Source organism: Topomyia yanbarensis, chromosome 1 (assembly GCF_030247195.1).
Source record: "Topomyia yanbarensis strain Yona2022 chromosome 1, ASM3024719v1, whole genome shotgun sequence".
Classification (NCBI taxonomy): domain Eukaryota; kingdom Metazoa; phylum Arthropoda; class Insecta; order Diptera; family Culicidae; genus Topomyia; species Topomyia yanbarensis.
The window spans coordinates 40864613-40886026 of NC_080670.1; the positions used below are offsets into that span (position 1 = coordinate 40864613).

At 41.7% G+C, this 21414-nt stretch overlaps 1 protein-coding gene across 2 annotated transcripts in view; it reads left to right on the top strand.

Annotated features, from left to right (window-relative positions):
* LOC131677443 (allatostatin-A receptor-like) overlaps positions 1–21414 on the top strand; it is a 288093-nt gene that overhangs the window by 123075 nt on the left and 143604 nt on the right. For both annotated transcript variants that reach the window (XM_058957276.1, XM_058957275.1), the window contains exon 2: positions 5329–5598. In XM_058957276.1, the coding sequence (XP_058813259.1) occupies positions 5329–5598 (270 nt within the window). The remainder of the gene's footprint in view (positions 1–5328; positions 5599–21414) is intronic.

Sequence of the window (21414 nt, forward strand, 5' to 3'; positions counted from 1 at the left end):
AAAAAGGGCAAGTTGCAGGCTAACGGGGGGCTATTTGCCAACTCGGATGCGCTAATTGCCTTTCAATTTGCCAGGAAATTGCTGGCAATTAGGGGGCTACTTCAAATGCAACATTTGGGCGATTTGCTGCCGTCATTTTTTTGCCGCCCAGCCCGCCCTTAAACCGCCCCCAAATCGCCCACGGAACGCGCCATTTAATCGCCCTTAATTGCCTAATATGAAAATTAAAAATTATACTTATTTTCGGATTCATTATCTATTCACATATACTTACCAGTATACTAGGTAATCACCACCAATTTATAGGAAGAATCAAAGGTGAAATTGGTATTGCACACCAAAACTTATCACAATCTAACGTTCGTTAAGACTTTAGGTCAGAGATCTTGTTCTACTTACACACGATTCCACAATTTTCTACATTCGTTGGCTAAATGAAGTGCACTAGACAAAAAATACAAGTGAGAACACACCAATTGTTCAAAAAACAATTTTAAGCTTAAGCCAAACATGAACCGCCATGTTTGAAAAACGTAAAAAACAACCAAGTCCATTTCAGCCGCCAGAAAATTTGTCTAAGTATTGAAATTGCCTTTAAATCGCATTCGCAAATTGCATTTGTTCCTAGGGGCAATTAGCACAGGCGAGTTGAATCAAACGTCAAATTTTTTAAATCGCCTGACCATGTTCGTCCGCATTTTTTTGACAGGGTTGTCTCGGGAACAAAGCTTTTCCTACCATACACTGATAAAATAAAGTACCCATTAATGCGTAGAAAACTACGCATTTACAATAAAAGTGGAATAACCCATGAAATGGGTAAAGAGTTTGTACCCATAAATGAGTACAGACCTTGTACGCCAACCTGGGTATGTTTACCAATTATTTTTCGCAGAACTGTTACAATAAAATGCGTAAAAAATACCCATTAATGAAAATCGCGCCAGAATGAAAAATACTGTCAATAGAATTATTTCTGAATTTAAAAAAAAAGCGAAATAACATTAATTTCACGTTATTGTCTCCTTATAATAGTATAGGAATCTAGATCGAGATCCTATTCCAAAATTACTTAGCAAAATAAAACCGCCAACTGGATATATTTTTGATGGCTGGATCTTTTGGCTGCTCTAAAAATGCCGAACTGGTGCATATTTGCAGCATCCTCAATAGTCTAAACCACCGTGTTGTTCGGAGCATTGCCGAAATGTTCCGTTTCCGCCACGGACTCCGATGGAAGCCGATAATTTGCAGGTTCCGCTACGATCCTTAGTTTGCAGGTTAACTCGCTTGAAATAATTCTTAAGAATTTTTCACCCATTGTTAAGATCAATATACCTATTGACATTACCTCATCGAGTAGTTGTGAAATGGTTAAAAAGTACTCATTGTTAGAAACAAAAAAATACCCATTTTTTGACAGCTCGAATAACTTCCGAAAATGGGCAATTTGTATACACAAAATGGGTAATGTTTTTTTACCGTGTATACCGAAATGTAGTGATGGATTATGCAAGAAGAATATTTGTTTTGTCGATAGTAGGTAATATGCTCTTTCGTGAGACCAAAGCATACATATGGAAGGACCAACATTACTTTTTTGCAGGCAGGTCAACAACCACCAATCTAGCCCAATTTACGTCGTATTGTATGTAAAACATCGAAGATGGATCACAAGTCGACACTATATACAGTGATGTTAAAGCTGCCTTTGATCGTGTAGACCACTCTCTTCTTCTGGCAAAGATCGAGCGGCTGGGTGCTCCATCAAATTTTACAGGATGGCTTAAATCATACCTCGTAGATCGTTCTGTGTCTGTGAAATTAGGAAGTAACATGCCATATAGCTTCATCAACTTGTCGGGTGTACCTCAAGGGAGCAATCTCGGACCGTTGCTTTTTTCTTTATTCTTCAACGACGTTTGCTATGTTACACCCCCAGTGTAAAAACTCATATAGAGTTCTATGCAAATGATTTCACTCACACTACTTGGGGGTTTGTTTTCCTCCAGCTGTCATATATAAAACTGTCAGCCAATTCAAACATTTGAATTAGCTCTCGTAAATTATTTATAATGGTGTTGGAATGCTCTATGTCGCTGTACAACTTATTCGTGAGACGTACAATTCCGGTTGGCCATACTCCATCATGAAAATAATCCGACCGAAAAGTTATTTTCGATTTGTATTCCTCCATCTATGACAGGTGGAGGAAAACAAACCGTTGAACACACTAATACAGTTACAGATTGTCAAGTACTCTATACGCTGATGATCTAAAACTCTTTCTCATTGTGCGGTCAATAGAGGACTACATCGAACTTCAGCGACATCTAGATGCTTTCTGTAACTGGTGTAATCGCAACTTGTTGGCTCTCAGTGTGTCCAAATGCTCTATAATATCTTTCCCGCGCAGAAAAAATCCAATTCTCTGGAGCTACAACATCGCCGGCCAATTGCTAGAGAGAGTGTCAGTTATTATAGACCTTGGTGTACTTCTGGACTCGCAACTGACATTCAGAAACCATTACTCTCACGTTATAGCACAGGGAAATAGAAACCTTGGCTTCATAATAAGAATAGCCAAGGGGGAGTGGGCGTAGCGTATTGGTAAATTGATTGCCTTGTACGTAGCGCACCTGGGTTCGAGTCCCGACCCCGCACATAGGGTTAGAAATTTTTCCTAAGAGATTTTTCTAACCCGAAGAGACGAATAACCTTAAGGTTATAAAACCTCTATAATTGAAATAAAAAAAAAAAAAGAATAGCCAACGAGTTTAGGGGAGACTGAGGAGACTTGATCCCCGGGGAGACTTGATCCCATCATTGAAACTCAAAGGCGAATCAGAATACATTAATCGAATATACTAGAAAGTTGCGTAGTTTTATCTAAACATAAGTTTCTTTAACACAAAAAAATAAATTGGACATGTGTTACCGAATTTTTACCGATTTAAAGAAAAAAATCTCAGAAGAACTGAACTTTTATACAATTGATAAAGTCACCCACTGCATACTATACTTTTGCATACAGAAATACAGGAGAATGTCAATTATACGCTATGATTAAGCTGATTTTTGTTTTCAACTATATTTGTACTAAAGTTTGCTGAAATAGATGCTATGGGTTCACTTGATCCCTTCAAACTCGTGGAGATTTGATCCCCTTCGCCATGCTTCATACACACTACTGAAAATAACCAAATTCAAACCAGAACAATTGAAGTCATTGTTGCCATAAAATAACAAAAAAACCGTCAAAAATGAACGTTTCATCATTAAGTTCTACAAGATGACGACACGAATGAACTCATGATGAGTGCAGTTCATGTTTGACAATTCTCGGTGGTTTGTTTACCCTGTCAGTTGCGTGAGTGCGAGTGCAACGGGTGCTCATCTGTTACATTCGAACTCGCGTAACTTTCATGTAAACAAACCACCGAGAATTGCCAAACGAAGTTCATCCAGCTCATTTTGTAGGGTTATGTCGGTTGGTGTAAAACCTAATACAAAAACTTAACTGTAAATGTTTACTACAGCATACATAGCAACCATGCATCCCACATTTGACGTTCCTCAACCATAATAACGACAGCTTTCAAATAATTGCACAGAGATTTGGGAAATTCGTAATAAAAATTAGGTGAGAGATGGGTAATATGTAGTAACAAAAATAGTAATATCTAATCACAACAATTTAATCAATACCACAATACATTTATAACATTGAATGGAGTTAGGTACCTATTTTTGCCCTATTAGGAAGGGTACCACATAATTTCATTATTAATTTTATTATTTCAGCTTCTTTGCTTTGTTATTAGGAGCCATTTTTTTTATTTCGTTTATGGAGGTTTTAGCCTTAAGGTCATTCGCCTCTTATTAGGAGCCAATATAATAACAAAATTGTCTTGAGAATGGTGAAAATCTTCTGTTTGAGCACAGCAAAAACTCTAATCGAGTACCCCAATTATCGCAACACCATTTGAGCCAATGCGTTGAGCAAAGATGGCAGACGCTGTTCTAACCAAAGGCTTCAGATGGGTAGGATGATAATAGAAACAGGGTAAAAATAGGCTTATTGCCATACATGCTCTTTTAAACACGTTTTCAAAAAATAATCAAGTCTCCACAAATTAGGGATAATCAAAGAATTTTCCATTTTTTGTTGTTTTCCAAAAATGCTCATATCTCATGTCCAGTATAATATTTCCATGTAATTTTTTTATGATTATCAGTCAACCCTAGAAACAATATAAAACTACAAAAAATACATAGTTTTTTTTTATCATTCCACGGAGTAGGATTGAAAAATAAAAAAGGGGATCAAGTCTCCTCAGTCTCCCCGACTGTTCCATATTGTCTGCAGGCATTGTATTTTCACTTGTTCGGTCTGTCCTGGAAGCTTTCGCAGCCATTTGGTGTCCTTATATGAGAATTTGGACTAACAGAATTGAAGCAGTACAAGCAAGATTCCTCCGCTTTGCTCTTAGAACTTTGCCGTAACCCAACAGAGCTACCACCATCGCTGTCGTCTGCTCGATGTGGAAACTCAGGCAAAAAGGCGAAATACATTCAGAGCGGTACTTGTTGGGAAAATATTGACTGGCCAAATGGATGGCCCAGATATTCTCTCACAAATCATCACAAACTTTTTATTCACAGTCCCAAACACTTCAAATGTGTCCCCCCCCCCGGTTTGGGAACAATTTTTCACTAGTGGTCTATCCCCCATATGCTTGTTCATAGGTCAGTGGCGCCATAATTGCAAATGTGTCCACAGTACCAACTACAAATATATTTAAAATGACCGTTAAAGCGGGCGAAGCATTGGTTTCAAGTGTTATGTTTGTTAGTCTGTGGATACACTGGGCATTGGTTGCTCCATGCTATGAGGTTTATATCAACATTTAATTTCTTTTTACTTCTAACTTTTTGCCAGTTTGCGCAATTATTTTCTACCGATTTACACTTTACAGTCTTTCAACCGGATGATTGCCACTACAAATTGGGCATGTCATAAATTCGACTATACATTCAGCAATTGATGATGTGTTTTGAATTGAACAAACAACATTTCTCCTAACATTTGCACAGTCATTTCGGATCACAAAAAAAAAAACTTAAAAAGAACAGTACCCTTAGAATCATTTTTTATTCTTTCTATACAACCAGTCTAGTGTATATATGTTTTGTGCCCCGCTTCGAAATTTTTTCCACAGTACCATAAAAGTTCCTTGCTCACGACATTCTAATTTATAAAACTCTACATAGAACCACGTAACTAATCAATCATTCGTTTTTTTTGTTCACTGTTCACTCCTACAGAAATTCCAGTACCGGGACCGGGATCTCGCCTCCTGCACGTTCCTCGAGAACGAACAGTTCTCCCGTGTTGCCTTCCACATCGCGTTCTTCTCCAGCTCGTACCTGGTGCCACTGGTGCTGATTAGCGTGCTGTACATGTGCATGCTGTCCCGGCTGTGGCGGTCCTCCGTCGGGGGACGTTCCGCCGAGTCGAAGAAGAGCAAAAAACGTGTCACCCGGTTGGTAGTGGTCGTGGTTGCTGCCTTCGCTTCGCTGTGGTTCCCAATACAGGTGAGTACGATCCGTCCGATGGCACTAATTGGCTTCAATTAGCTCTGTGATGGGACAGCGAACACTATAGGAGGGACCATTCCATTGAACACTCTCAGTAAGGCTGGACCCGTGATAGCTTGGCAGCTCGCTTCAACATCAGGTACCAAAAATGATTGAACTATTTGCAGACCCATTCGCGTCGAATATTGCCGTTTTCTGTTAGTAGAGTTGGCAGACGATGCTGGGTATAATGTTGAGATAGATGCTAACAATGTGTTTACACTACGAGTTTGCGGCGTGGTGAATTTTCGAGGAGCAGATTTGTTGGAACCCATTCGAGCATGAAACATTGGGAATGGGTGCTAGAGTCGTTTGATTTTATATGTGCGATATGAGGCAAACGACTAGTTAAAATTGACCGATCATTAGCACTATCAGGGTACAGTTATTAAATTTGAATCTCGCTTTGCGAGCACAACTTATCAATAACTTCAAAACGGAACACCAGCCATCTCACTTTTCAAAATTTTGTGAAATATTCATTCTACACAAAATTCCTCATAAAAGCTTCACCAAGCAGAAGATATCATCTTTAAGTTCATTCGCGTGTCTCACCTCCTGTAGTGAAGTATTCCTAAATCATATCAGGTGTGTGCAAAAATTTACCGCTCACCTTCTAAGACTTTTAATCTTAGCTAAGTTGAGCTCTCGCCATCACGGTTATTCTCGGTGGATCTTCTTACATGTTACAGATCAGGTACGTGCCGTCATTCGTGCATGGGGCAATTTTTCACCCATCGCACGTACGAGACCTTGTGTAATATGTATGCATCCAGCATCCTGGCTATGCCGACGGGACTCAAACACGGTTTAGTAGGGCGTGGAACGATTATTTAGCTCTTTATCCCTGTCCGTTGCTGGGTTTAGTGAATGTTTTCTTGTGATAGCATTTGTGAATATATGGAACTGAGAAGTATTAAAAAGCTATGAATTACACATCAGATTACAAAGGGGCGGAGTTAATCTGTCAGACAGTGCAGTATTATCTTTGTTTTTTTTTAAAGATATCTATATCTTTTAATACCACTGAATGTATGGAGCGAGGTTTATGAGAAATACTTTTACTGCCATGTCTTTGTCTTGTTATATTTGTCGTAAAATAATAGGAAAGAGTGGCATCAGCTCTGTAGCCAGGATTTTGTTTCGGTGGGGGCATTAGTCTCGATAACTCACTGGACAAACTTTTTTTATTCAATTCGTTTATTTGATTAGGCACGTTTGCGTTAGCTTAAAGGTGCCAATTTTGTTTTTTTTTGCATTTTAAAATACTTAAAACAAGGAAGGAGCGGATCCAGAAAAATATTTCGGGAGGGGTCCGAAATCTTGATTTTGAAATGAGCATTGCACAATATGTTATACGTCAAAACCTCATTTAAAGAAAATCAGTTTTGGTGGTCAAATTTGGTTTGAAATGATTTTAAGTTGGAAACTAACAAAAAAATAAAACTAATTTAAAATTTCTTAATAAGTTGAAAATTTTCGGAGGGGGTCCGGACCCCCAGGACCCTCCCCCTGGATCCGCCACTGAAGGGGATTACATGTTGATATTTTTTTTTAAATGAAGCTAAGGAGATTTTATAGCTACCTATACATATATACATAAGGGGTTATTTAAATTTTCGTATGATTAGGTGGGTCATTTTGTTTTTATGGCCAAATGGTTTGAAATTAAGGGGGACAATTTTTTTTAAATATCCTAAAACTATGAATAACTAGAGGGCGTGATTTAATTTTGTAAAGATTCGGAGATATTAATTAGAATTATTTTATGTGGTTTTCAACGAGATTATGTAATATAATAGTTAGAACTAGAAGAGACAGGAAGAGCTAAATGCTTCGGGAAGATTTTTGGTGGAGGGGGGGGGGGGGTAGGGGGTAATACTTTTGGGTATAAGAGTCAGGGTAGGGAGGGTGGACAAAGATGGCAGGGGAGAAAGTTATTAACTTTCATTTTCAGGCATCGGGAGATCAACGGACTATCGGGTGGTCTTCATCAGGAAGAATTATATACAGGGACACCGGGTGTTCCTCCTCGAATCTGCAGGGGTTTCTCCAGACGATTTCGTAATACGGCTCAGATGCGGATCGGAAAGACTTCGAGTAGCGCATGTGATTTGTGCGTAGGTCGCCTTGGAGTCGCATCAAACCTTCGTGGATGTATGGCACTGGCGGAAGATGGCACTTCTGAGAATGATAAAAAAGGACAGTTAAATTTGTATATTGATGGTTTTTAGGAAAGTGTATACGAGGGACATATAGAGGAGATCGCGGCTTGCCAGAACATCTCGAACCGGGACGTTGGGTGAGCTTCCTCGGGTCTGGAGGGTGTCCATAAGCCGAGACCTGGCGGAACTCGATGCACGCCCAGACAATGTGCTCGATATCGTAATAGCCGCCGCCACAAGCGCAGATACCTCAATCCACGAGCCCAATACGTCTTTCATAAACGTCACCTTCTAGGGCTAGCTTAGCTAAGGAGTCCGCCTTCTCATTGTCCGGAATGGAGTAATGAGAAGGGACCAAAACCAAGGTAATCTGGAAAGATTTGTCTGATAAAGCACTCAGTAGCTCCTGTATTTATCCTACCATGTTCCCACCCGGTTATTGTACGAAGAAAGTTGATCCTTTGTTGGCATTTCTGTTTCAGATACCTAATTTGGCATCCCCAGATACCCTTCGAGTCGAACCAGACCCCTATATATTTTACTGTGAAGACCTGAGCTATAGTTTGACCCATTAATAGAAGCTGTTATTGTGCTGGTTCATGCTTCCTAGAAAAAAAAACTAGCCCAGTTTTCTCCGTGGAGAATTCGATACCCAGTTTAATAGCCCAAGCAGACAAATTGTCCAAGGTATTCTGTAATTGTCCTTGTAGATCGACAGCTTTAAGTCCCGTTACAGAAACCACGCCATCGTCTGCAAGTTGCCTTAACGTGCAGGAATTGTCAAGACATTCATCAATGTCGTTGACATATAAATTGTATAACAGAGGGCTTGGACATGAGCCCTGGGGAAGGCCCATGTAACTGAATCGTGATGTCGATAAGTCACCATGCGAAAAATGCATGTGCTTTTCCGACAACAAGTTTAGTAAAAAGTTGTTTAAAGTCGCTGAAAGACCATGCTGGTGCACCTTCTCTGAAAGAATGTTGATAGAAACTGAATCAAAAGCCCCCTTTATATCTAAGAACACTGATGCCATCTGCTCTTTGCTAGCATAGGCCATTTTAATTTCGGTTGAGAGCAACGCAAGAAAATCGTTCGTCCTTTTGCCTTTGCGAAAGCCAAATTGTGTATCTGACAGTAAGCCATTTGCTTACTGACCCAATTATCGAGGCGGGATAGAATCATTTTCTCGAACAACTTCCGGATACAGAATAGCGTTGCGATCGGTCGATATGAATTGTGGTCGGAGGCTGGTTTTTGGATGGCGATAACTTTCACTTGCCTCTAATCGTGTAGGACAATGTTAGCCTCAAGAAACTTCTCTTGGCAGATTCTGGCAGATTGTTCAACCAGTTGAATTTGATTCTGTCTGGCTCTGCAGCTTTATTGTTAGACGACAAGAGAGCAAGTGAGAACTCCACCATCGAAAAAGGTGTTTCGTTCGCGCTATCGTGAGGGGCGGTAGATCTGCTGTGCCGGGGCAGAATCCGGACAAACCTTCTTGGCGAAATCGAATATCCAACGGTTTGAATATTCCACGCTCTCATTAGTACTGTTTAGGTTTCGCATACGTCGGACTGTTCCCCACAGAGTGCTCATCGATATTTCCCTCGGTAATCCGTCGACGGACCGGCGCTAATAACCGCGTTTCTTGGCTTTAATCAAACTCTTCATTCGCTTATCTAATGTCGCGTACTGTCGAAAACTAGCGGGTAACCCGTCGTTCCGGAAGGTCTTATACGCGGCGGCCTTCTCTGCGTACACGTCTGAGCACTCTTTGTCCCACCAAGGATTTGGAGAACGTTTTTGTATGTTCGCGCCGGGTACTGGCTTATTATTATTATTCAAATCGTTTATTTGATAAGGCACGTTGCGTTAGCTTAAAGGTGCCAATTTTGTTTTGTTTTACATTTTAAATTGCTTAAAACTAGGGGATTACATATTGATTTTTTGAAGTAGAATACTTCTAACGTTTCAATATGGGGTCCCGTTTCAAAAATTTCAGTTGAGAAATTTTCCCAGATTTGAAATGCGAATATCTTCCGTTCTACTGGACGAAATCGCAATATTTTTGCACTATCTGATCGGAAATTTGTGCACGTATTTCGTATTAAATTTCGGAATTACTGCGACTACTATAAATAAACCAAAACAAGGATTTTCAGAAAACAGCGAGGAAAATGCGCAATTTGCCAGCATATCCCACGCAGAGCCGTCAAAAAGGAGCATGTAAGCGTTTCATTACATACGGGAATGTTATATATACAGGTCACGCGAGCTTGTTTTGTATCAGTGGGTGCTCGCTTACCACACGAGCAACATGCTCGTCCGGACGGTACAATGAGCGGTATCATGTTTGCGTTCCCGTACCAAGCGTCATCGCAAGGTTCTTCGTGATAAAATGCAGGGAATCACCAAATCCGCCATTCGGCGTCTGGCTCGTCATGGTGGTGTAAAATGCATCTTCGATTTAATCTACGAATGATGATGGTGTGCAAGAAAATGTCATCCGAGATGCCGTGACCTACACTGAACACGCCAAGCGCAAAACGGCAATTAATGTCGTCTATACTCTGAAGCGGCAGGGACGCACTTTGTATGGATTTGGAAGTTGAAAAGGTAGAACTCACTTGTATCATAAAAAAGGCCCTTTTCAGGGCCACCAAAATCATTTCAAAGAATAAGTTTGCATTTTCTGTTTCATGGACTGTTTCTCCCTGGAGAGCAATTTATGTTAAACCCTAAATTATGATTTATTTCAGTACGCAAATTGCAATTATGGTCAGAAACAAACTGGAGTGAAGTGGAAAACATTTTTACTAGGCGCATTCAAAAAAGGTTTCAATTCTCAAACATTTTACCAAGGTGCCGTATTACATTACTCTCTTTACCCTGAGTGTTCGATAATCTCCGTAGTGGAAACACAATTTCAATTTTGTTCTTTATCAAAAATATGTGGTCGGCCAACAAAGGTGTGGAGCTACGAAGAACACATATTGAGGACAACACAAAAAAGGACGAGCTTACATTGTGCTGTAGTCAGGTATAAAAACTCAGCATGCTGTTGCTCACGCTCAGTTCGTTTCCAGCATCAGCATACAGCAGTTCGTTTGCAGCATCGCCCGCAAAATTCAAACCGCCGTCCGTTTGCTGCCTTCAGAAGAGTTGGCCAAGCACGCCGTCTTCGACGAAACCAAAACTGTTACCATATACACCAGCACCAAGTAAATTTCGAACACTGCCCAAACAAAAGGCCCTTTTCAAGGCCATCAATTTATCGACAAAGAATGAAATTGAAGTTTTGTTATTACAAGCATCAGCTTGTCAAGAGCGTTGGATGGTAAGTGAGCCACTTGTGAACAATACCGTCGCTTTCACGAGAATGGCACAAAATCAAAAGTTATTTGTGATTTATAGACAGTTTAGTGTAATGATTCAATTTACACAAATCGAACGTTTTCTAACGTTTCGATATAGGTGCTCCGTTTCAAAATTTTCGGCCAGAATGCTGCCTGTTTTTTCAAACGTGAAAATCTGCTGTTGTATTGAATGAAAACCTTCGATTTTTGCGCTTATTGGAAATAGTTGTGACTAATTCTGTAGAATGTACAATTACTGAAAATAACGGATTTTGTGAAAGCAGTGGTTGGTCCATACAATTTGATTCTAAGCGAGCCAGACTAGTTTTCGTTGGAAGGTAAACCTCTGACAATAGAAGTAAACTATTTTATTTTGAATTCAACTACAACTTCCTTGAAAACAGCACAGCTAAAAAACTTTTGGGAAAAACGCGCAGACCTAAATTTTCCACTATAATGGAAACTGCCTGTGCCCCGCCGCACAGCATCATCAAGATTGATAGTAATTCAAGCCGGGAGGAAAGAGGTTGTAAGGCAATGGAAAACGAAAATTTCATTTATATCTTACTGGAATATAATTGGCTGGTCCTGAAAAGAACTTGTTGGTTTGTGGTTTATTTTGGGTCACAATTTAGGCCTGCTCGATTGCTGATAGCTGTGAATTTCTCGCAGGGCGACAGTTTCTGTTCAGTAGTGATGAGGCTTCCTAACGCCAACCGTGACTGGGGTACTTTTACACGACCTTCGTTGCTTACTGCTTGCGGGGAGGCTTTCCTCTGGTGGACTTACGAGCGGTTTGTTTGGTACGGGCCATTTAACAACAAAGAATCGAATTGAAGTTTTGTTATTACAAGCATCCGAAAGTAGCTTGCCAAGAGCGTTCGATGGCAAGTGAGCTACTTGTGAACAATATCGTCGATTTCACGTATTTCACAAAAGAAAAAGTTATCATTTGTTTGTTTGTTTACAGTTTCGTGTTTACTAGGCGCATTCAAAAAAGGTTTCAATTCTCAAACATTTTACCAAGGTGCCGTATTACATTACTCTTTTTACCCTGAGTGTTCGATAACCTCCGTATTGAAAACACAATTTCAATTTTGTTCTTTATCAAAAATATGTGGTTGACCAACGAAGGGGTGGAGCTACGAAAAACACATATTGAGGACAACACAAAAAAGGACGAGCTTACATTGTGCTGTAGTCAGGTATAAAAACTCAGCATGCTGTTGTTCACGATCAGTTCGTTTGCAGCATCAGCATGCAGCAGTTCGTTTGCAGCATCTCCCGCAAAATTCAAACCGTCGTCCGTTTGCTGCTGCTAGAAGAGTTGGCCAATCACGCCGTCTTCGATGGCACCAAAACTATTACCATATACACCAGCTCCAAGTAAATTCCGAACACTGCCCAAACAAAAGGCCCTTTTCAGGGCCATCAATTTATCGACAAAGAATGAAATTGAAATTTTGTTATTACAAGCATCAGAAAGTGGCTTGCCAAGGGCGTTGGATGGTAAGTGAGCCACTTGTGAACAATACCGTCGCTTTCAAGTAGAATGGCACAAAATAAAAGTTATTTGTGTGATTTGTAGACAGGTTAATGTAATGATTCAATTTACAAAAATCGAACGTTTTCTAACGTTTCGATATAGGTGCTCAGTTTCGGCCAGAATGTTGCCTGTTTTTCTAAAAGTGAAAATCTGCTATTGTACTGAATGAAAATCTTCGATTTTTGCGCTGATTGGAAATAGTTGTGACTAGTTGTGTAGAATGTTCAATTACTGAAAATAACAGATTTTGTGAAAGCAGTGGTTGGTCCATACAATTCGATTCAGAGCGAGCCAGACTAGTTTTCGTTGGAAGGTCCATCTCTGACAATAGAAATAAACTATTTTATTTTGAATTCAACTACAACTTCCTTGAAAACGCACAGCTAAAAAACTTTTGGGAAAAACGCGCAAACCTAAATTTTCCACTATAATAAAAACTAGTGCCCCCGCCGCACAGCATCATCAAGATTGATAGTTATTCAAGCCGGGTGGAAAGGGGGAGGGAGGTTGTAAGGCAATGGAAAATTTCATTTATAATAATAATACTTTATAATTGGCTGGTCCTGAAAAGAACTTGTTGGTTTGTGGTTTATTTTGGGTCACAATTTAGTCCCGCTCGATTTCTGATAGCTGTGAAATTTTCGCAGGGCGACTGTTTCTGTTCGGTAGCGATGAGGCTTCTTAACGCCAACCGTGACTGGGGCACTTTTACACGGCCTTCGTTGCCAACCAGCCCCCTGTCAAGGACGACGTCTCTGTACAGCCAGCATCACTACCATGAAAGGCAAAACATTGATTTTGAACCGAATGATTAGAAGCTGTATTTAGTTACAAAATGTCAATTAAATTAAATTATTAAATCATCCCACAAGATGCAAAACGTCGTGTGGAATGCTTGAATATCGAGCATAGTGCCGAACATAATTCTTTGTTTGGGGCTTTATAGCTATAACACCCCATATATGTCGGTCGCTGTCAAACTCCATATGATGGTATAGGGTTGCCAGGGGGCTGTTGCCAACTGCTTGCGGGGAGCCTTTCCTCCGGTGGACTTACGAGCGGTTTGTTTGGTACAGGCCATGTAGCGAAAAATGCTGATCTGCTACTTCTCTGATGCTGGTAGTAGGACGACGGTCAAACGCTCGTTTGCGTGCCTTCATTCATAAAAGTTCAACAATATTTTCAAAGAATGTTGCAAATTGTCAACTTGAAAATTCCAAAAATACTCCAAATAAACTATGAATGTGCTAAAGTCGACAAAGTCGCATAGAAATTGCTTATTCCAGAGCAGAATTTACCGGTCTAAAGTGTATTCTACTTCACTCCGGTTATGTCTCTGACATTACCCACCCATCTTTTTTAAAATGAAACTAATGCGATTTTATAGCTATCTTATATATCTACACAAGGGGATAATATTATTTTCGTAAGATTAGGGGGGTCATTTAGTTTTTGTGGCAATATGGTTTGACATTTTTATCAGTGAGATTATTGGAGCAAATAATGTTTAACTAAGGGGGACATTTTTTTACGACTAACTTAAAACTAGGAATAACTAGAGGGCATGATTGAATTTTGTAAAGATTCGTAATTATAGATATTTTTGTGGGTAGTAGAGTTGGGCATTTTCAACGAGATTATATAATATAATAGTTAAAATTAGAAGAGACAAGAAGAGCTAAATGCTTCGTGATGATATTGGGGGGGGGGGGGGGGTAGGGGTGTTACTTCTGGGTATAAGAGTCAGGGTAGGGAGGGTAGACAAAGATGGCAGGGAGAGAAAATTATTTCAGTTTCAGGCATCGTGAGATCAACGGATGGATCACAAACTCGGGTGGCCTTCATCAGGGGAATCATGTACTGGGACGCCGGGTGGTCCTCCTCAAGATGGCAGGGGTTTTTCCAGACGATTTCGTAGTACGGCTCAGATGTGGATCGGCTACATTTCGAGTTAAGCGTGTTATGTTCGTGCCGTGGGTCCCGTGTTTGTTGGCTCATTCGATACAGATGCTTTGATACAGGTGGAAGAGGGTTCTGAGAATGATAAGGAAAATAACAAGGGGCAGTTAGACTTGTATATTGATGGTTTTCACAAAGGTGTATATAAGGGACATATAGAGGACATCGCGGGTTGCCAGCACATCTCGAACCGGGACGTTGGTTGGTCTTCCTCGGGCCCGCAGGGTATCCATTAGCCGAGACCTAGCAGAACTGTACTCGGTGCACGCCCAGACAATGTGCTCGATGTCGTGATAGCCGTCGCCACAAGCGCAGATACCACTATCCACGAGCCCAATACGCCGGAGATGTGCATCCAGCGTGTAATGGTTTGCCATGAGTCGGGACATCACACGAATGAAGTCACGACCCACATCCATCCTCTTGAACCAAGGTTTCGTCGATACCTTAGGGATTATCGAATGTAGCCACCTTCCCAGCTCTCCACTGCTCCACGAAGTTTGCCAACTTTCGAGGGTTCTCTGATGAGTAATACTGAAAAATTCGCTGAAGCAAATTGGTCTTTCGTGAACGTCTCCTTCTAAGGCACCCACCTTAGCTAAGGAGTCTGCCTTCTCATTGCCCGGAATGGAGCAATGAGAAGGGACCCATACCAAGGTAATCTGGAAAGAGTTGTCAGATAAAGCACTCAGTAGCTCCCGTATTTTCCCCAAAAAATACGAGGAGTGCTTTCCATGTTTCATCGAGCGAATAGCGTCAATGGAACTGAGGCTATCCGAAACGATGAAGTAATGGCCTGCGGGTAATGTTTCAATGACTCCAAGGGTATACTGAATGGCAGCTAGTTCTGCGGCGTAAACTGAAGCAGGGTCACTGAGTTTGTAGGAGGCGGTGAACTTTTGATTGAAAATACCGAAGCCAGTGGATCCTTCGAGTTTTGATCCGTCAGTATAAAACATCTTAGAACAGTCGACTTCTCGGAATTTATTAAAAAAAATGTTTGGAACCACTTGTGGGCGTATGTGGTCCGGAATTCCACTAATCTCGTCTTTCATGGATGTGTCGAAGAAAACAGTAGATTCAGAAGTATTTATGAAATGCACACGGTTGGGATTGTAAGAAGAAGGGTTAATATTCTGCGCCATGTAGTCAAAGTACAGGGACATGAAACGGGTCTGAGAATTGAGCTCAACAAGCCTTTCGAAATTTTCAATCACGACCGGGTTCAAGATATCGCATCGAATGAGCAATCAATATGAGAGTTCCCAAAATCGATTTTTCAACGGGAGAACGCCCGACAGCACTTCGAGACTCATCGTATGGGTCGATTGCATGCACCCTAAGGCGATACGCAAACAACGATACTGAATTCTTTCGAGTTTGATGAAATGTATGTTCGCGGCGGAGCGAAAGCAGAAGCATCCGTATTCCATTACCGACAGTATCGTTGTTTGATACAACCTAATTAGGTCTCCTGGGTGGGCACCCCACCATGTTCCGGTTATTGTACGAAGAAAGTTGATCCTTTGCTGGCATTTCTGTTTCAGATACCGAATATGGCATCCCCAAGTACCTTTCGAGTCGAACCAGACCCCTAGATATTTTACTGTGAAGACCTGAGCGATAGTTTGACCCATTAATAGAAGCTGTAGTTGTGCTGGTTCACGCTTCCTTGAAAATACAACTAGCTCAGTTTTCTCCGTGGAGAATTCGATACCCAGCTTAATAGCCCAAGCAGACAAATTGTCCAAGGTATTCTGTAATGGTCCTTGTAGATCGACAGCTTTGGGTCCCGTAACAGACACCACGCCATCGTCTGCAAGTTGCCTTAACGTGCAGGAATTGTCAAGACATTCATCAATGTCGTTGACGTAGAAATTGTATAACAGGGGGCTTAGACATGAGCCCTGGGGAAGGCCCATGTAACTAAATCGTGATGTCGATAAGTCACCATGCGAAAAATGCATGTGCTTTTCCGATAGCAAGTTTAGTAAAAAGTTGTTTAAAGTCGCTGAAAGACCATGCTGGTGCACCTTCTCTGAAAGAATGTTGATAGAAACTGAATCAAAAGCCCCCTTTATATCTAAGAACACTGATGCCATTTGCTCTTTGCTAGCATAGGCCATTTGAATTTCGGTTGAGAGCAACGCAAGACAATCGTTCGTCTCTTTGCCTTTGCGAAAGCCAAATTGTGTATCGGACAGTAAGCCATTTGCTTCGACCCAATCATCGAGGCGGGATAGAATCATTTTCGCGAACAACTTCCGGATACAGAATAGCGTTGCGATCGGTCGATATGAATTGTGGTCGGAGGCTGGTTTTTGGATGGCGATGACTTTCACTTGCCTCTAATCGTGTAGGACAATGTTAGCCTCAAGAAACTTCTCTTGGCAGATTCTGGCAGATTGTTCAACCAGTTGAATTTGATTCTGTCTGGCTCTGCAGCTTTATTGTTAGACGACAGGAGAGCAAGTGAGAACTCCACCATCGAAAAAGGTGTTTCGTTCGCGCTATCGTGAGGGGCGGTAGATCTGCTGTGCCGGGGCAGAATCCGGACAAACCTTCTTGGCGAAATCGAATATCCAACGGTTTGAATATTCCACGCTCTCATTAGTACTGTTTAGGTTTCGCATACGTCGGACTGTTCCCCACAGAGTGCTCATCGATATTTCCCTCGGTAATCCGTCGACGAACCGGCGCTAATAACCGCGTTTCTTGGCTTTAATCAAACTCTTCATTCGCTTATCTAATGTCGCGTACTGTCGAAAACTAGCGGGTAACCCGTCGTTCCGGAAGGTCTTATACGCGGCGGCCTTCTCTGCGTACACGTCTGAGCACTCTTTGTCCCACCAAGGATTTGGAGAACGTTTTTGTATGTTCGCGCCGGGTACTGGCTTAGTCTGAGCTTGATTCGCGCTGTCGAGAATCAATCCAGCCAAAAAGCTGTACTCTTTCTCCGGAGGAAGTTCTTGGGTAGATTCGATGTTGTCGGATATCGCGGCAGCATAGCTCTTCCAATCGATATTTCGTGTGAGGTCATACGAAATATTGATTGCTTCCAATGGCCTTGAGCCGTTATTGATTGAGACTGCGATCAGCAGATGGTCGCTACCGGGGTGATCAGGGATTACCTTCCACGCGCAATCTAACTGCGTAGCGAGGTCGAGCAAAGGGATAAATCTAATGCGCTTGGGCGCGCTGGTGGGGGAGGAATCGGTGTCACTTCATCCGTGTTTAGAATTGTCATATTGAAGTTGTCGCAAATATTGTGAATTAAAGAAGAACGGTCATCATAAAGGCAACCCCATTCCGTACCGTGAGAGTTAAAGTCTCCCAAAACCAGCCGCGGTGCAGGATTCTATGATGTCATGTAGCCGGTGATGTGTTGGGGTGGATATATATGGAAACTATGCAAAGATCTTTGCCTTTGGTTGTTACTTGACAAGCGACAACTTTAATACCTGTTTTCGGGGGATGGTTTAATTCTGTAGAAGGAATAGCACTTTTTAATCCCTAAAAGCACTCCTCGCTGAAAGGAGGGGCCATTTAGCAGTCAACTGCTTCAAAAATGCTCTTACTGTAGGGAGAAAAGCTAACATAGGACTTTAATATGATCAGTTATATTTAAAGTTTTTATTATCCAGTCCACTATGTCTGAGAGTTTGATAATTCCAGTGCTGTGATTATTCTCGAACTGAAACAACGGAACACTTGGGATTTTTGATATTCCTAACTTCTAGGCACCCTAGTAGATGTTCCCTCTTGTGGGTCATCAGCCTCGCCCTCGTCAAGAGGCAAGTGAGCATAGATGTTCGTTGAGGATGGTGGCGTAGCTTTCTTTAGCATTTCTGCGAGGGAACGTTTTAGTTTATCCCCGCGTGGTTTGTATGCGGGACATGCCGAGATATCATGCAGATTCTCTGCACAGTAAGGACACTTCTCAGCATTCTGACTGCACGAATCATCCACATGATTTTCACCGTATTTTCTACAGCGGGCCTTATTGCTTACACTTTGTGCAATTCATAACCCGCGGTTCATATAGACGGACAGGCAGACGGACCTTGTGCAAGGGGATGTAGTTTCGCAATGCGGTACCAGTGAAGGTCACCCGGTAAGAGTTAAATTGGGGGTATGTTTCTGAACTATGCCCCGCAACTACTACTGAGTGCAAACGCTTGCACTCAAGTATTTTCACTGGCTGAAGTAAGCGGTCTCTAAAACGGCCAACTCTGTACTGCAGCAGATCCTCGCATGTCCAACTCTCATCGGTGATAACTCCTTCAGACTGTACTTTTACAGCTGGAATATACATAGGTCCTTAGTAAAGTGCTCGCAGCAAGCAATATCGTTTGCCTGCTTTGAGTTAGCCAACACGACCCTGAGCCTGTCTGAGCGGACCTTTTTTATTTCGGTCACAGCGAATAATAGATTCAGCGATTTTGTTTTGGGCCGAAAGAAGACCACAAAGGGACCGGTTGATAGTTCTGGATATTGTTTGGGTCGGGGGAGAGCCTTAGGGGTCGACTCGATCTCCATTTGGCCATCCTGGGAGGGAGCCAACGCACGGGGTCAGCACCCGCGCAGACGGGAAAAAGTCGCAAATGTCTCAAAAAAGGTAGATTTCACTTATCTGTAGGTATATTTGTTTCCCACGACGCACCAGTACAGCTTATATAGCTGGTTCTTGTTCAATCCTCACTTTGCGATCAAAAGGCTGAGGAATGCTGGTTTACACACGCACAAGAGAAGATAAACGTCCAAAACATCGAAGAGGTAGAGCATGCGCAAGATAACCTTGAACGCGGATTAACACTGTTCTTTGTCGCACGGACTGGAAACAAAACACTTGTATACTGTGTTGCGTTTCGGCTTCGCCTCATCAGAAACCAACACTAACTTATTGTCGGAATAGATTAGCGCCGGCTTGACGCAAATCCCTTAAAACTAAAACACACTTTGTGTTTCAATCGAACGACTGATCAAACGTGATGTCCCGTTCGAGCAGAAGTTCTGTTTATGCCGATGAGACACAGTGAAACCGAAACTTGTCTTGGCTTAGCAGGCCTATGCGAAAGCACTATGCTATATTTCACCCTATGGAGGAAAATTTGGTAAAAACCAAAATTTCTCGCTAGGGTGAAAATTTGTTGGTAAAAACCAGTCTTTGTACAGGAGGGCACAAATCCTTATTTCATACTATGTTGCGTTTCGGCTTCCCCTCATCAGAAACCAACACTAACTTATTGTCGGAATAGATTAAGCCGGCGCTAATCTATTCCGACAATAAGTTAGTGTTGGTTTCTGATGAGGCGAAGCCGAAACGCAACACAGTATGAAATAAGGATTTGTGCCCTCCTGTACAAAGACTGGTTTTTACCAACAAATTTTCACCCTAGCGAGAAATTTTGGTTTTTGCCAAATTTTCCTCCATAGGGTGAAATATAGCATAAAACACTTGTTTCTTGATCGAGCGCTCGAAAGCGAATGGACGAACTTTTGAAAGGTTTTCATAGACAAAAGAAACCCAAGAAAAGCAAAAGTTCTACAAATATATCACCAAATATACACTAGAGCGACAAGAAAAGAAATGACTCACATCGGTCCACCCCTGACTCTATTTCCAATCCCACCATGAGTGTCCGCTACAAATTTGATCCAAATCGGATCTCTTTCTTTAAAAGTTTGTGTTGGTGCCATCTAAGCGGTTAATTTATAAAATAGTTCAAGGTTTCAGCGCCCCCCCCTAGGGTTGGCGCCCTTATCGTGAGCTAACCTGACACACTACGGGTATGTCTGTCGTAGATACAAAGGATAGAGGAATTCAAAAGTGTGACAATAAACCCCTTCCGGGGTAAAAATGGACATTTTGCGCTAAATCGGCCGTGAATCATGAAAAAGTTTAACTTAATCTTCTCAGCTATGTTGTATATGTTCTCACTAGCCTAACTAAATAGAACGACAAAGGAACATATTAAGCGGGTTGGTAACTACGTAAATTGCTTTACTTTATATGGATGCATGTTGTTTTTATGGATTATACAGTAGGTGTTAAATTACTTCATAAACAAGGGTCGTGTTTTGTCTTCAACTTTTTATTCGTGGAAACAATATTGTTAATATCTCCCTAAGCACTCGTGAATTAATTTCGTTAGCATGTATTCTGCAGATAAATTGCGGCAACATTTTTTTTTTTGGCTCGCTATAAAAAAGTACTTTTCCGTTCGCATTAGCTGTGTAACATGCGTGCAAACATGTAGCACAACACGTTTGAGGGTACACTCTTAACCTAGAAACGTGCCTTCCGCTATCGTGAGTGGCAAAATCGCCGCAATTGATCCATTTAGCACGCTTCCTGGAGGAATCAAATGCTCAAGCTGTGGTCCCATTCCGCCGCAACCAGCATGTAAATTTCATGCTACGCCGAGAGGAGGTGCTAGGCGGTAAAGGGGATGCTGGTGGTAAAAGAGAATACTCCGGCACCGGTAACACATTCATTGCTCTCCAAAGACTCGCAGGGGCTCCAGGGAAGACTGCTGCTGCTGTTGCTGTGGCCATGTGGCTCATGATGATGGATTGAACGGGAAAATTCCGCACCGCAGTCTGGTCACGATACTCGGGCGGACAAACTGTTGACGCGTGCAGCCATTCATGGGATTACAGAATGGAAAACGAGGATCAGCTCTGCTTACACTTCCGTATCCCTATGCCACTTTTAGCTCGAGAGAGAGAGAGCGAGAAAGG